Below are 13,259 nucleotides of genomic sequence, written 5' to 3'. Positions count from 1 at the left end.
ATTGACTCGGGCTTTTATTCATCGAAACATGAGGCAGAACACATTTGCCTGGCTGTTTTTCACTCCGTAACCCACTTGACCCAAAGTACACCGGCCTGCAAATACACCGTCCATCAATTGTAAGGTTGACTTGAGACTGCGCAGCAAATTCTGGGAGTAAAATACAGACCACACAGGTTTAGATACCACTGGTTATAGAAGCTGCACCCAACCTGCATGTAACCTCTTATTTGTGTCACTTCCACAGAACATTTTCTGTTTTCCCCTTTTCATATTTTACACAGCACTTCATGAGAAGATTGAAGCTATTCTTCCCCTCGCTGCATAAAATAGTCCTTTCACTTCACCACCATCCCATACCCAGGACGCCCTGCAGCTTCTAGTTTAAAAGGAGGAGAATGGCGAGTTGATGTTTGTTGGAGGAGTGTGTAAAATACCTATACTGAGAGTCTCCTTGGGGCTAAACACACAAAGCATTAACTGTCAGCCACTGAGTTGCTCTGCCTATCAAAAATCTCCATGGACTATTTATCTGTCAGCTCCCTCACGACACCTCCCTGCTCCACTATTTTTAAACGAATCTGAGCAGAGCAGGTGTTGATTGACACCACAAACTCCCACTCTGTCTCCCTCTGTCAGCATAACACTCATGTCTTTCATTTCCAAGGGATGTGGAGGTAAGCTGAAAGATAAAATTACATTACCGTAAAAAATGTAAAATGAGAAAAATATCAAAACTTCATTGCCGACAATCAAAAATAACAAGGCAGGGAGGAAATTCTGCGGCTCTTCTCTGCTCCATTCTGAGTCCCACCGTGTTAAAACGGAACATATTGAGGCACATTGTGGAATCCAAGCACATTTGCAACTTTGGCCTCTATTTGCTCAGCACAAGGGTAGTACAAGTGGCCTGAGAAATGCATGTGCTGCATTTCATTGCAGCATACAGACCTCATTTTATTCAGATGTCACGGTTAGGGCACAGAAACCTTAGAACTACGGTTAGACACATCTAAGCAAATGCTTCCATGTAGCTCTGAGGACCAAGCTGCTTTTCAGAAAGGTACACACTACTGTGTGGCTTTGGAAATGTCCTCTAAAATGCACTTAAAAAATTCTTATCATTCTTACTGCAAAGTAAACATACTGTACATTATGTAGAAGAAAAACTAGCAATCCATTATCATTTAAAAATGATGAATCACCATGATCACACAGATTTGTAAACGCTTCTGCTGCACATACCACTGCACAAACTGCAAATACATGCTTGAAGGACTGTACTGATGACATGTCTGTCTTTACGGTAAATGATTAACTTTTTCACTGTTGTGAAAGAAAGATGCACTAAGACTGCTGAATGTATTCCAACCAGCAAGGGCACAGCTTTTGTGAGACTGACAAATATGAAAATTACTTTAGAGAAAGCAAAGCTTGAGGCTGATGCAGGATACGTTTTGGTGGGAGGACAAAGGCTGTGCGTGTGGGAGATTGGAACGGCAGTGCTGTTGTTTGACAAATGGTAATTATCTTTTTTTTCCACTTTTGTTCCACTAATTGCAGTTAATTTTGAAGTTCATTATTCCTGCATGTCAAGACCAACTTAAAAGGAAAAGACTCTATGTACTCCACATTCCCAAATAAAAATAGGACTTACACAAAGTTGGAGACACCTAGAGGTGCCGCCTTCATATGAGTCTATCGGTGAGATCAATCAGCACAGCTGGTCGGTGTTTAATTCTGCCTGCTTCACTTTTGTCTCGCTGCTCCAAAACACACTTGCAGTTGTCTCAAGGCCAGACAAACACAGGCTTCAATTAAATTCACTTTGACTCCCTTCTCACTCTGAGGTATGTTGCTTTGCTTTCAGAAAGGTCTGCCTCCACACACACACACACACACACACACACACACACACACACACGCACTGATGCAGACACCGGGCTGACCTGCCTGCGAAGCCTAATAGAACACGTTGGCAGATGTGTCACGGGAACAATTCACCTTGCCATCTGTTTTTCGGTGCTTCATGGCCAAATCCTTCCCCCTCAGTCCTGCAATCAAGGACAGGATGAAATACAAGTCCCATTATGGGGTAGCAGCTAATAATGCATTATCAATTAGTCCCCTTGGCTACTGATCGATGCTTAGCAGGTGGTACAAGGCCATTTCGTTCATTTAGGACTATATTGTCCTCTTCCCCTCTGATTCTCTTATTTCCTTCTGTTCATTAGACCCTGGCTGGCAGACCTATCAGGTTTTGCTTAAATTGCAGCAGAACCGTTCCTTCAATATTCGATTAAAGATCATATTTAATCACTGTTGTGCGGCCCCGAAACTATTAGGAAGACTATCCGGAATTAACCTGAATTTTGACAACAACAAAATGATGGCGAGCTTGCCGCTGCTTTCACATTTCACTAAATGTCATTCAGGTAACAGGAGCTCCTGTGAGTCTCCTGCAAAGGTAAAGGTGTATATCCACATCCATATGCAGTTGACCTATACAGGGCCGAGAAAAAGGGAGGAAAAAAATGTATATGACAGGGACAGAGAGAGAGAGAGGAGAGTGGGTGGAAGCTGGTTTGAGAGAGGTGATTGGCTGCTATAATACCATGGATAAGTATTGAGGTATTAAAATAAAGGTTACAGATCATTTCAGCTAAGCCTAGCTTATCTCCCCCTTAGATCAGAAATTGAATATGTCATCACATTACAATCCAGAATCTAGTCAATCAGAAAATACATATTTTATACAAATGAATCCTCGCTGGTTTGCAGACGTAGGGGTTAGCCCTGTGGTGCCATAACACATTATTAGTTCTATTCAGAAGTGATAGATGGTTTTAAAAGATTTACTGACTACGTCATATGCGGTATTTAGACCTCAAAGGATTGACAGAGGACAGGAGCTGGCGCTGATAAACTGAGGGGTAAAAGCAAGAGGTTATATTCCTTTACAGCAGGTTGAAATGATGCCTGGGGTTGTTGGAAAAGGAATATTAAAAAGTGTATTAATATTGCATGTGTGATTCCACTGTCGACTCTGAAAAATTTACTTTCATTAAGTACAAGGCACATGTGTAGCATTTGATTATTTTCTCCATCATCTTCTGTTTTCATTGTAGAGACCCTGTCAACATCCGCTTCAACAAAGAAAATATAATCTCCACCCATCTTTATAAAGCAGTTGGCGAGGTTTATTGAAATAGGAATGTGAAATGCATGTATTTTCCACCTGAGAGGGTTTTGCTGCACCGGTGACAATGCGACGCGTGGATCAAAATCGTTTCCATCAATGCTGGCAGATGAAATGCAAACAAAATCAAATCAGTCTGGCCCATACAACAGTCCTCCGCTCAAATGCCAATCTCCCTTCTCCTCATCATGTGTCTGATGAGAAATCATAGTGTGCGAGAATCTCCTAATCTATGCAAACACACTGTCAGCATTGATTTGTTCAGAGGGGATATGTCTTTATTAGGACTCGCCAGACGTCTCAGATTCTCCTGCTCTATAAAGGATGACCCGAGAAAGACACAGAGCCGGCTGGGGCTGTGGAAGCAGTCACAGCCATAGCAATTGAGATAAGTTACTGAGGACAGGTAATGAGAACCGATAGACTCGAGGATGGATCAATATCGGACATTGATACGAGGAGAGGAAGGACAAATTGTGACATCTCTTTCCTTTTCCATGTTCAAAGGGGCTTTTGAGACAAGTGGCCCTGTCTGTGCGTGTGTGGAAGGGGTCCAAAGTGTTCACACAACACAAAGTGGTGTCAGTGAGTCTAACTGTATCCGTGCGCTGCAGCTCTTTTGTCTTTCTTGCACAGAATCGGTTTCAATAAACAGACCTGCGTGATGAGGGCAGAGGTCACATCTACTTTAGATGGTTATCCGCACGTCATGTCTTCCACTGCCTGAGCTTTGAATATGAGCAGTCTGACTGAAGCAAGTCTGCACTTCAGACCTGGGTCAGTTATTAATTTAAACCCTTCAAGTTACTTTGACGTCTGCCTGAGTCTGCCGGGAGTGAACATGGATGGCGTTTGCTGAATATTGCCTCCGCTGTGCAGGTCCAGACCAATTTATATCTGAAACATGTTTCCATGTTTCTGGTATTTCCTCAACTCAGTTCTTCCACATGAAGGTGAAAGGATTATTGATTACAGCTTGTGCTCTCTTTGATTGTTTTGTTTTCCCATTTTATATCCTTAAGTCATGAAAACATGCACAGAAGTCGCTGGGACTGTCGGAATCCCTCGATGTCCTCAGCGTGAATATCACAGCAGCTGATGAAAGGCTGCTTCAAGTGCACTGGTTAAGTGTGCATTTGGAAACAGTCTAGTTTGACTTTCAACTTATGTTGCAGACAGAAGTCTGGAGTCTGTTTCTCAATGCTTTTCTAACACGCAGCAATTTATCCGATGTGCATTCTATAATCACTCAAGGAAGTAAAAAAGTATGGTGTGCTTTTCTTATCTTAACCTTGTGAATATGACTTTGTGGCTAGAAATGAGCAATATAGACACAACTGTCACATTATGTTATTTTAAACTGTGGTATGAGTGTTTTGTGATACATTAATATTTTCTATAAAACAAAACAATTATATCTGTTTTTAGTTAATCCAGTGAATTGAGTAATGTTAATTAAAGGGCTTTTTCGCATTAAAGCAAAATTCACATAAAAGTCTCATAATGCCATAAAGCAGTGCTTACAAGTACTTAGAAGTGATGGGGATCAGGAACCGGTTCCAGTGGAGAACCTATTCCAAATTGTGTGAACCTTTATATTTGTATGCCTAAAGCTTATCAATTCCTTTTATCGATACCGGAATATATTTTTTATTTTTTATATTTGGTTTCAGACAAGTTTAAGGTGAGATTTAAATAGTTTTCAGGATGAATTCTTTTAAGAAACCGTTTTAGAAATGTTATTCATTTTGTTAGTCTCATTATTGCTTCTGCCTATCTTGGCCTGGAAACATTATTATTCCTAATGAGGCTTTACTGGTTAAAAATGGAAAAAAATGTAAATAAATCTCAACCCCCAATTTTAATTTGACATGTTTTAGTTGTTGGTTGTCACTAGTTTGATATAATCCTTGAGCTCCTGGGTTTGTGAAACCTTTTCAAAAGCAATTAGACAAACTCAGAAGTGCTTGTGGAGCTCACAGCAACACTGTTTTTCCTCGGCCTCTCGTGAATAATTAGCTCTCCTACATGCACTGACAAATCAAAAGCTTAATTCTAAAGAATGTTTACATTTTTGCAGGACTGCTAATTATACACCAATAATAATTACTCACTTTTAGATTTAAGATGTCTTCCTCTTCACGCCTAATGAAACTGTATGTGTGCTTTATTGTTGATGAACCACTAATCCATCAAAGACCAAAAGAAGGATTATCATGTTGAACAAAGGACAGCAGAACAAATGTGTGCATCATCTCCAGCAGTGACTCTTGACTCTGATCTGTCTACATGGCATTTCCATTATTTTACTATTGGAATTAAGAGCATTAGCGCTATCCAAAGCTTGACTCTTCATTTACATAACAAAGGAACAAGGATCCTTGATGAGAATCCCAATCAGCTTGAACACGCCAGCCAATAACACTGGGGCTGATGTCTCAGAAGGTTTTTGACTGCTGTTGCCTGGTCCCATTGGCTCATAGTACTTACATCTCCGTCTTTGTTCTTGGAGAAAACAAGTGTGGATTCTGCTCGGTGCAAAGCATGGGCAGAGACAACAACTCAGTCAGGTAGAAAATCTCTTGGAGAAATGGGCTATTTTTAGAAAGTGATCTTTCACTGTTACACCGAGTCTAAATTGTCAATCAATTTTTGTCAACTTGGGTACGTCTCCCAACTCCTCACTGCTCCCTTCTTAAGGCATTGTGTTGATATCGGGTAACTCCTTGTGTGACAGAAGTCCTGGTTGCTTGGCAACAGGTATGAGTCCAGCATGACTGTGACGACCGGTGTGTGAGGACAGGCCGACAAGTCTGTATTGCACACACATGCGCGCACACGCACACGCATACGCACACGCACACACACACACACACACACAGACACGGAGCTTGATGTGTGCACCTCACATGTTTTTTGCAGGAAGGGGGATTAGAGGGAGCCATCAGTAAACTCCTCGGGGCAGTGCTGACATTAAACAGCACAAATGTTTGAGAGATCGATGTGGGTACCTTGGAGCAGTCATACCTCTGGACAACCACGTGTCCTTCATAACTGCACAGCCCCACATATGACACATTCATCATCAAAGGCAGCGGGACCACAGAGTGATGTGGAGAGCTGCGAGGTGGCCTTGGGACTTCACAGGGTTTGTAAAGACGGAGCCCCTCGCTGCTGCAGGGGTCCGTGGCACCCGGCACGACAGATTTGTTTCATAGACAAATAAATGCTGACTATAACGGCTCATAACCACATGGCAAATGGTCCATCATCATTAAATGTTGGCAGAGCAACGGTGAATTGGTAATGTGATGTTCCCATAAACTCTGCAGTTTATGGGGCACATCGTGTTCTTGACAAAACTTGCTATTGACAAAACGCAATTCATATCCATCGTATCGAAGTTACACCAGTCGGCTTCACAATGTCACCAGTTTGCGAGCTGCATAAAATTCAGAGCCGCAAATAACATGTCGTACAATCAGTGCGCTTGCATGCTCTTAAACAAGCAGGTTACTCAGAGAAAACGGGTTAAGCAGGCAATCAGAGAACGTGTTTACACGCACTTGTAATCTGGTCCTACAGCAAGCCCGATATCAGAGATTTCCCCAACCTCTAACCTCATAGTGGAAGCATGGTTCACTTAATTCTAACTGTATTAATTAGAAGACACTGTATAGACACAGGCAGACTGAGTGAAGCTTTCCCTCACAGTACCATGGTGTCTTAGATTTAAAAAAAATGACCAAATGTTCAACAAACACATTTGTTTAAACTTCTATGGACTTCTGTCTGATCCTTTCAATTTCAGTCGCACGTTTGATGGATTTATTTTAAAAAATGAGAACAAATCACTCCGTGTAACAGTGTCTTCTCTCATCCTGCCACTTTGTTGCTTTCCCTATCCGCGGTCCATCCGTCACGTGTGTACATGTAGGAAGCTGATTAGAAACCTGGTTTCTCTTACACATGGCAGAGAAAATTGATGTTCTCCGGGACAAGTTTACCAGGGGAAACCAGAATTGTCTAATCTCCCACCCTGATTCCAGAAACCAGATTTCTTCTTTTACGTGACAATTAAGTCATGGCTCACCAAGGCGTTACATCTATTTGTTGCTAGCAGATTTTGACCAGTTCTTTAAAAGACAGTTCACTAACCAAAAACCCTTCTCTCCCTCAAAAGATTGTTGATATTGGCAACACTTTTAATTTGCATCCCTCCCCTCGACAACTATGAGAAACCGTGAGAGCAGAACTGTTAATGAAGCAACACAAGAAAGAAGATAGTGTTGGGAATTGATCAAATTTGACTCACTGACAATTTCTCCTTAATGATCCAAATCCACAAGCGCGCCCTTGAGTGTTTGTTTTCTATTCTCAAAACAGGAGCTACAATTAACTTTTCATACTCTTTTATTGCTGTTATTCACAAGAGCCTGACTTCAAGATGACTCCAGCATCCAAAAAAACTGTGCCTAATACACGAGGTAAAACAAATCAAACAACTGAAGGCAGTGTGTGAGTGACAGCGCGGTTGTGAAATGACATGTTGAGCTATAGTTAAGATGCAGGGTATATTCAGTTCTTCCTCCACTCGTAGTCAATATGCTCAAAGAATAGTGACACAAACTCGACTCAGTGGAAATACAGTCAAATTTGAGTCTATTCTAACTTTCTGCAGTACAAGGAAACAGTTCCTGTACCGCAGAGAGCTGAAGCTTAAATCACTCACCATGCATCAAAGTCACTCACGCAGCAGAGAATTTTAGAAATCCTGTTCTTTGTTTTATTAGGGGGGGAAAAAAAGAAGAAGAAGAAAAAAAAAAAAGAACAGGAGCAGGAGAGTCAGCACACACACCAATCAAAGCCTCAATATGGAAGAATATTTGTGTTCTTCATAAACTAGATCAGAAACCTTCACCTACAAAAGTGTTAATCTTAGTTAATCCCATGACATTTTTTCAGACAGTTTTTTGCCTACATGTGCTGAGCTGCTGCATGTTAATGCCAAACCCTGTAGACCAGATGGATAAAATTTTATGACTATGAGCTCTTTATCTGAAAACAAAGAGGCAAAGTGTGTGTATCAATTGAAATATTTCCTGCTCAAATTAGCCTTCAGATTGTCCTGCTTTGAACACCTTCCATCCTTGTGCTTTTGTGTGTATGTGTGAATGAGCTGCCGGCTGTGTCTGTCTTTTTGTGTTGTGCTCAGCTGTTGAGTCCAGTATCATTTTTTCTTATGTATATATATTGTTATGTATAGAGGCAAATCTGAGTGAGCATTTGCATGTATATGTGTATGTGTTGCATGTATCCTGCTGCCACTGAAAACCTGTCATTCCCACGTTTCTCCTTCCCGATCAGTTGTCAGGCTGTGAATGGGTGGTTTGAATTCGCAGATCGCTTCTGAATCACACCACATCAGTGTCATACATGTTTATGACACTGATGGCGGAGGCGGGGGATTGCAGCACAACAGAGAGAAAAACAAACAGGTCTCCAAGGTGATTGAGAAGATTTCTGAGACTGAAACCAATGTGCTTATTATGAGACTGGCAGGCTAAATAGGCTGGAGGATGAGCCAAGAGCCTGATGGAGCACAGTAATCACTGGCAAATTGCAAACCTTAGTTTCAGCACGCAAACACTTCAAATAATGTATCTATGGAGCAGCACATGTCGCACATCTGCAGCAAACATCCAAAAACAGCTGAAAGAATGCCCAGAAGAAGCCAAATTTCTGCCAAAATAAAATGGAAATGAATTATTCAGGAAACAGAGAGTTCGCTTCGTGTACCTGTGGCTGGGTCGACTGTCCGCTCAATCAAGTGGTCATCCTGGTGAACCCACTCGCCGTTGCACTTGAAGTAGATCTGCGTGGCCGGGGTGGAGCGGCAGGTCAGCGTCACCGGCTTGTTCTTCACAATGTACTCGTCCTCCGGCTCCACCAGGAAGTGAGGTAACAGATCCGAGAAGGCGGCAGGGAGCGTTGCTGTGGCGGTGTGCTCGGAACCTACAGAGAATAAAAAGAAACAGAGATTTTAGAGGGATGGCAAAATATAAAAAAAAGCGTAAAAAAAAAATTTTTTTCAAGCTGACATGAGGCAGGAGTTGAACTTTTCCTGCTCCGCTGTTGTGACTGCTGGGGGACTGAGTGAAAATGCAGCTGACACCAAGTATCTAATGCAGACATTCAGTGTCCTTGGTGAAATGCAGCTCATACGTATGCACATGAAAGAGACAAAGATGGATGGACAGACACAGTGAAAGAGAGACAGAGCTGTGTGGGGGAGAGTTGACAGTGACAAAGCTTGTCCCTATGTACTCTTGGCTGGGTCGGAGGGGTAGTGGAGTCCACGTCTTTACTCCAGCTCTTAATCACAGCCCTTTAACATCACCGCTGATGGACTGGCGGCCGTAAATCCCGTCTCGGCGACCAGGCCACTCCACACTGTATTTTATGGCTGTTCAACCAGGACTCTAACTTTACCCACATTAAGCAAGAAAGGGAGAGAGACAGATAGGTTAGAGATGACTGACAGCTAGACAGCCAGTTCACTCAAACTCACATCTTAAATAGAGAAGATGTAGTTTTTATTCTTTCAGAATATCACATGACATATAGGAGACATGAGGAGAGGGAAGACACATATCTAATGTGTGGAGATACACAAGCTGTCCTTCAGGGGGACAATTCCACGATTTACAGCCAACTTTTACACTCGCTGAAAAATGTTCGACACAAACGCTGAATGACACAATTGAGCCTACAGCACACACACCCTTCCTCCGCGAACACAGTTTTTCTCTCTCTAAACATATTAGCCTTGTGCAAGAGATAGTGAGAGGACAGAGAACGGAGTAGAAACAGGGAAATAACCTCTTTACACCACTGGCACTCAGGGGAGACCAGTAAATCCCAAAATAAAACCCCTTTAAAAGGAGAGTAATATTAATTTACTGCCCTGAATCCAATATGGCTGACAGACCAGGCATTAACAACCTTCTCCATCACTCCCTGTGCAGCAGGAGAGGACGGGAGTCCACATCTCTCATAATGAAATGGCAACACTCGTGCTGACCTTTCTTCTCCTCGCTTCCTCTCCTCCCTCACACAGCCTTTGTTCATCCTTGCAGCTTGTCGATGCCCAGGTCAGGGATAATATTACGTTGCGTCATAAACACCAGTCTTTGGATAAAGACATTATCTGTCAGTTCCTCCCCCACCACACATTATATTAATGTCTCTCTTTATTCTTTTTTTTTTTTTCACCCCGTGTGCTGAGTTGCTAATTCATCAGGATGAGATACAGTGAAGCACGCCACTGCTGCTGCCGCTGAACCCCATTAATGTTTTGTGTACATGTTTAACTCTTAATGAAAACTAAATGTTCTGTGTCCAATGAACGACATACATCACTTGCTGACACTTTGCACTTTTTTCCCCCATTTTCCAAGCACACTTTATTATTGCAACATTTGCTGAGAAGAAAATGTCATTAATACAGCAGCTTTCTATTCAGGACAACACAACTGCCTGTCATTATTTACTATGTATGTGAGTGCGTGTTTCTCATCCCGTGGTGTCGAGGAAAAGGCCACAGTTCATCATGAATGGTGAGTATAATTGCTCTAACTGAGAGCCAAAACTTTGCTAATAAACAGCGTGGGAACGTAGGTCAGGTTATTTGAGAGTGTGTTGGTCCTAATGACGGCGCCTCCTTCTAATGGGCCGGCTTCCAGCTTTGTGACCACGGCTATTAGCCGGCTGGGCTGACCCTCTGTACTTCCCGCAGACTGAAGACGACAGCTCAGTAAAACAGTGGGCGAGACTCACCTCACACCTGCCAGGTTAATCATCTCATAGAGAACAGATGATGTTGAAACACAGAGCGAAACCAAAGCCACCTGAGACACCTGACGAGTTGTGAGAACGACTTGATGAACTCCTGATGTTGTTAACTCGCCGCTGGCTCCTCATTTGCAGGGGTCACATTCAACATGATCTCTCAACTTTTGATGATGTTTTCAATTTGTGTTTGTGTGTGTGCCTGTGTGTGTCAAAAAGGGGTGGGGGTAAGTCTTCCATTTTAGTAGATGCACTTTAGGTTAATGAGGTTAAACACGTAATTTCTTTAGAGAAATAAATTGTCATTTTATGGGAAGGGCATTCTAGTCACGCACTGCTTTATATCAAACCCATAATGGAGGACTGATGCGTAGTAAATTGGCTCAGATTATTGTCACGACACAATGTACTTCAAAGTCAACGTGCGCACACACACACACACGCACGCACACACACGGGGAGTATCGGCCACTTAACAGACTTCTTGCGGGTCAATGCACAAATCAAATAGACATACAGCAGCACTACGGGCACTGCATTAGGTTCCGCTGAATGTGATTGGCTAAAGCTGCCATTAATTGTTAAATGCATCTGAGCCCGTTGCCAGATCATTCTGTACACACACAAACAACAAACACTGGACGCTAAATGCCTCCCTTGTTGATCATTCGGCCAATGAAGATGACTTAATTGATACAACATGCTGGATGTGTTGCTGGGGCCCAATGACCGTTACGCGAACCGTGCGGCTTCCTGCATTTACATGAAAAGAATCAAGGAGAATAATTTCGATTCTTGTACTTTTCAAAATAAATGTATCAGGTTACGACCTGATATTTGTCTGCAGCTGCTATTCTCTCGAGAGACAATTCAACTGACCTAAAACACATACAAACACACACACACACACACACACACGCAACAAGGGTGCACCAGCTGTCAGTGTGCTGGGCCATGATGTCCAGGGCAGAATTCCTGCAGCACACAGAACCAAACCCCCCCCCCCCATCCACCCATGTCTCATCTGTCCAGCTGGCCACGTCCACTCCCAAGTCAGGGACCAAGTATATCCACAGGAGGAGGAGATGATGAAGTGGTTATGATGCAGTCAAACACTTGGAAATATATTTGAAAATCTGAAAAAAAAAAAAAAAAAAAAAGAAAAAGAAAAAAGAAGTTGTTCCTGTAACTGCTGTAACTCTATATGTCTTCACCACTGCATTTTAAAAAGCACGCAGGATTTGTGAAGTGTTGCAGCTTTGTAAATGTCTTTTGTTACCACCTATCTTCAATATTTCATAAAGATTTTTGCTTTAATGTCACTTACTGTATCATTTTCCAGGAGTAGGTGCCTTTTTTTCTTCCTCTGTACACACACAAATCTCAGGTCTCCTCTTGAAATGGAATTCTTCACATGATTCCTCACTTCTCCTCTGCTAGTGTCAATGTGCCACGTACTGTCGACTTTTGTTATCGCCATTTGTAAAATAAGCATTTATTTTTTAATTTCACTCCTTATTATCTACTCAGGGAACAGAATTGCTGAATGCACCGCAGTATGAGGATGTCAGCGGGGAGAAAAACCATAGCTGGAGAGAAAATAACCCTCTTTTGTGTTTCTCCCTCATGGCACCAGCACGTCGTGTGCCCTTTGGAGCCAATTACAATTTTCTTTTTTCCTTTTTTTAAAATTTTTTTCTTTTAATATTTATATTTATTTATTTATTCATTTTTAACAACGTCATGTCCCCGAAGGAAAGCATCATTGAGCAATCACTGGGCATAATTTACATCACAGTGATGAACAGCAGCTATAACAAGTGTTTTATGACACCATCAGCGCCTTACAATGTCCTCTGAAATTAATTCAATTAAAATTACTATCCAGAATATTAAACCATTTCATGTTTAGCTGCCATTAACAACAAAGCCAAGATCAAATTTGTCACAACCACTTTGTTGGTTGATGTTTTCCTTCAGAGTGCTTGGGTTTGCTCAAGTGGTTTTCTGCATGCTTTTAATAATAAACCACTGAGTGTCTTTATTTAGTAATCACTCTAAATATAATGTACGTGCCTTAGGGTTCAGGGAACAGGAGCATTGTTTGTGTATAGTTATGAATATTTTCAATAAGCCTCTGACAATATTAACCCTGGGAGTGATTAAACATTGGGAAAGAAGCAGAAATGGGATCTGTAAGGAAAAAAAA

The 13,259-nt window shown here is 42.0% G+C and overlaps 1 protein-coding gene across 2 annotated transcripts in view; it reads right to left on the bottom strand.

Annotated features, from left to right (window-relative positions):
* The window catches only part of unc5a (unc-5 netrin receptor A), a 129,890-nt gene that overhangs the window by 54,205 nt on the left and 62,426 nt on the right, over window positions 1-13,259 (bottom strand). For both annotated transcript variants that reach the window (XM_087172902.1, XM_023402146.2), the window contains exon 2: window positions 8,999-9,214. In XM_087172902.1, coding sequence (XP_087029028.1) covers window positions 8,999-9,214 — 216 coding nt within the window. The remainder of the gene's footprint in view (window positions 1-8,998; window positions 9,215-13,259) is intronic.

Source organism: Seriola lalandi, unplaced genomic scaffold, assembly GCF_002814215.2.
Source record: "Seriola lalandi dorsalis isolate HSWRI2012SDOR001 ecotype SW California unplaced genomic scaffold, Sedor1 jcf7180002053898, whole genome shotgun sequence".
Lineage (NCBI taxonomy): Eukaryota > Metazoa > Chordata > Actinopteri > Carangiformes > Carangidae > Seriola > Seriola lalandi.
This window is presented reverse-complemented; position numbering and strand designations above follow the sequence as displayed.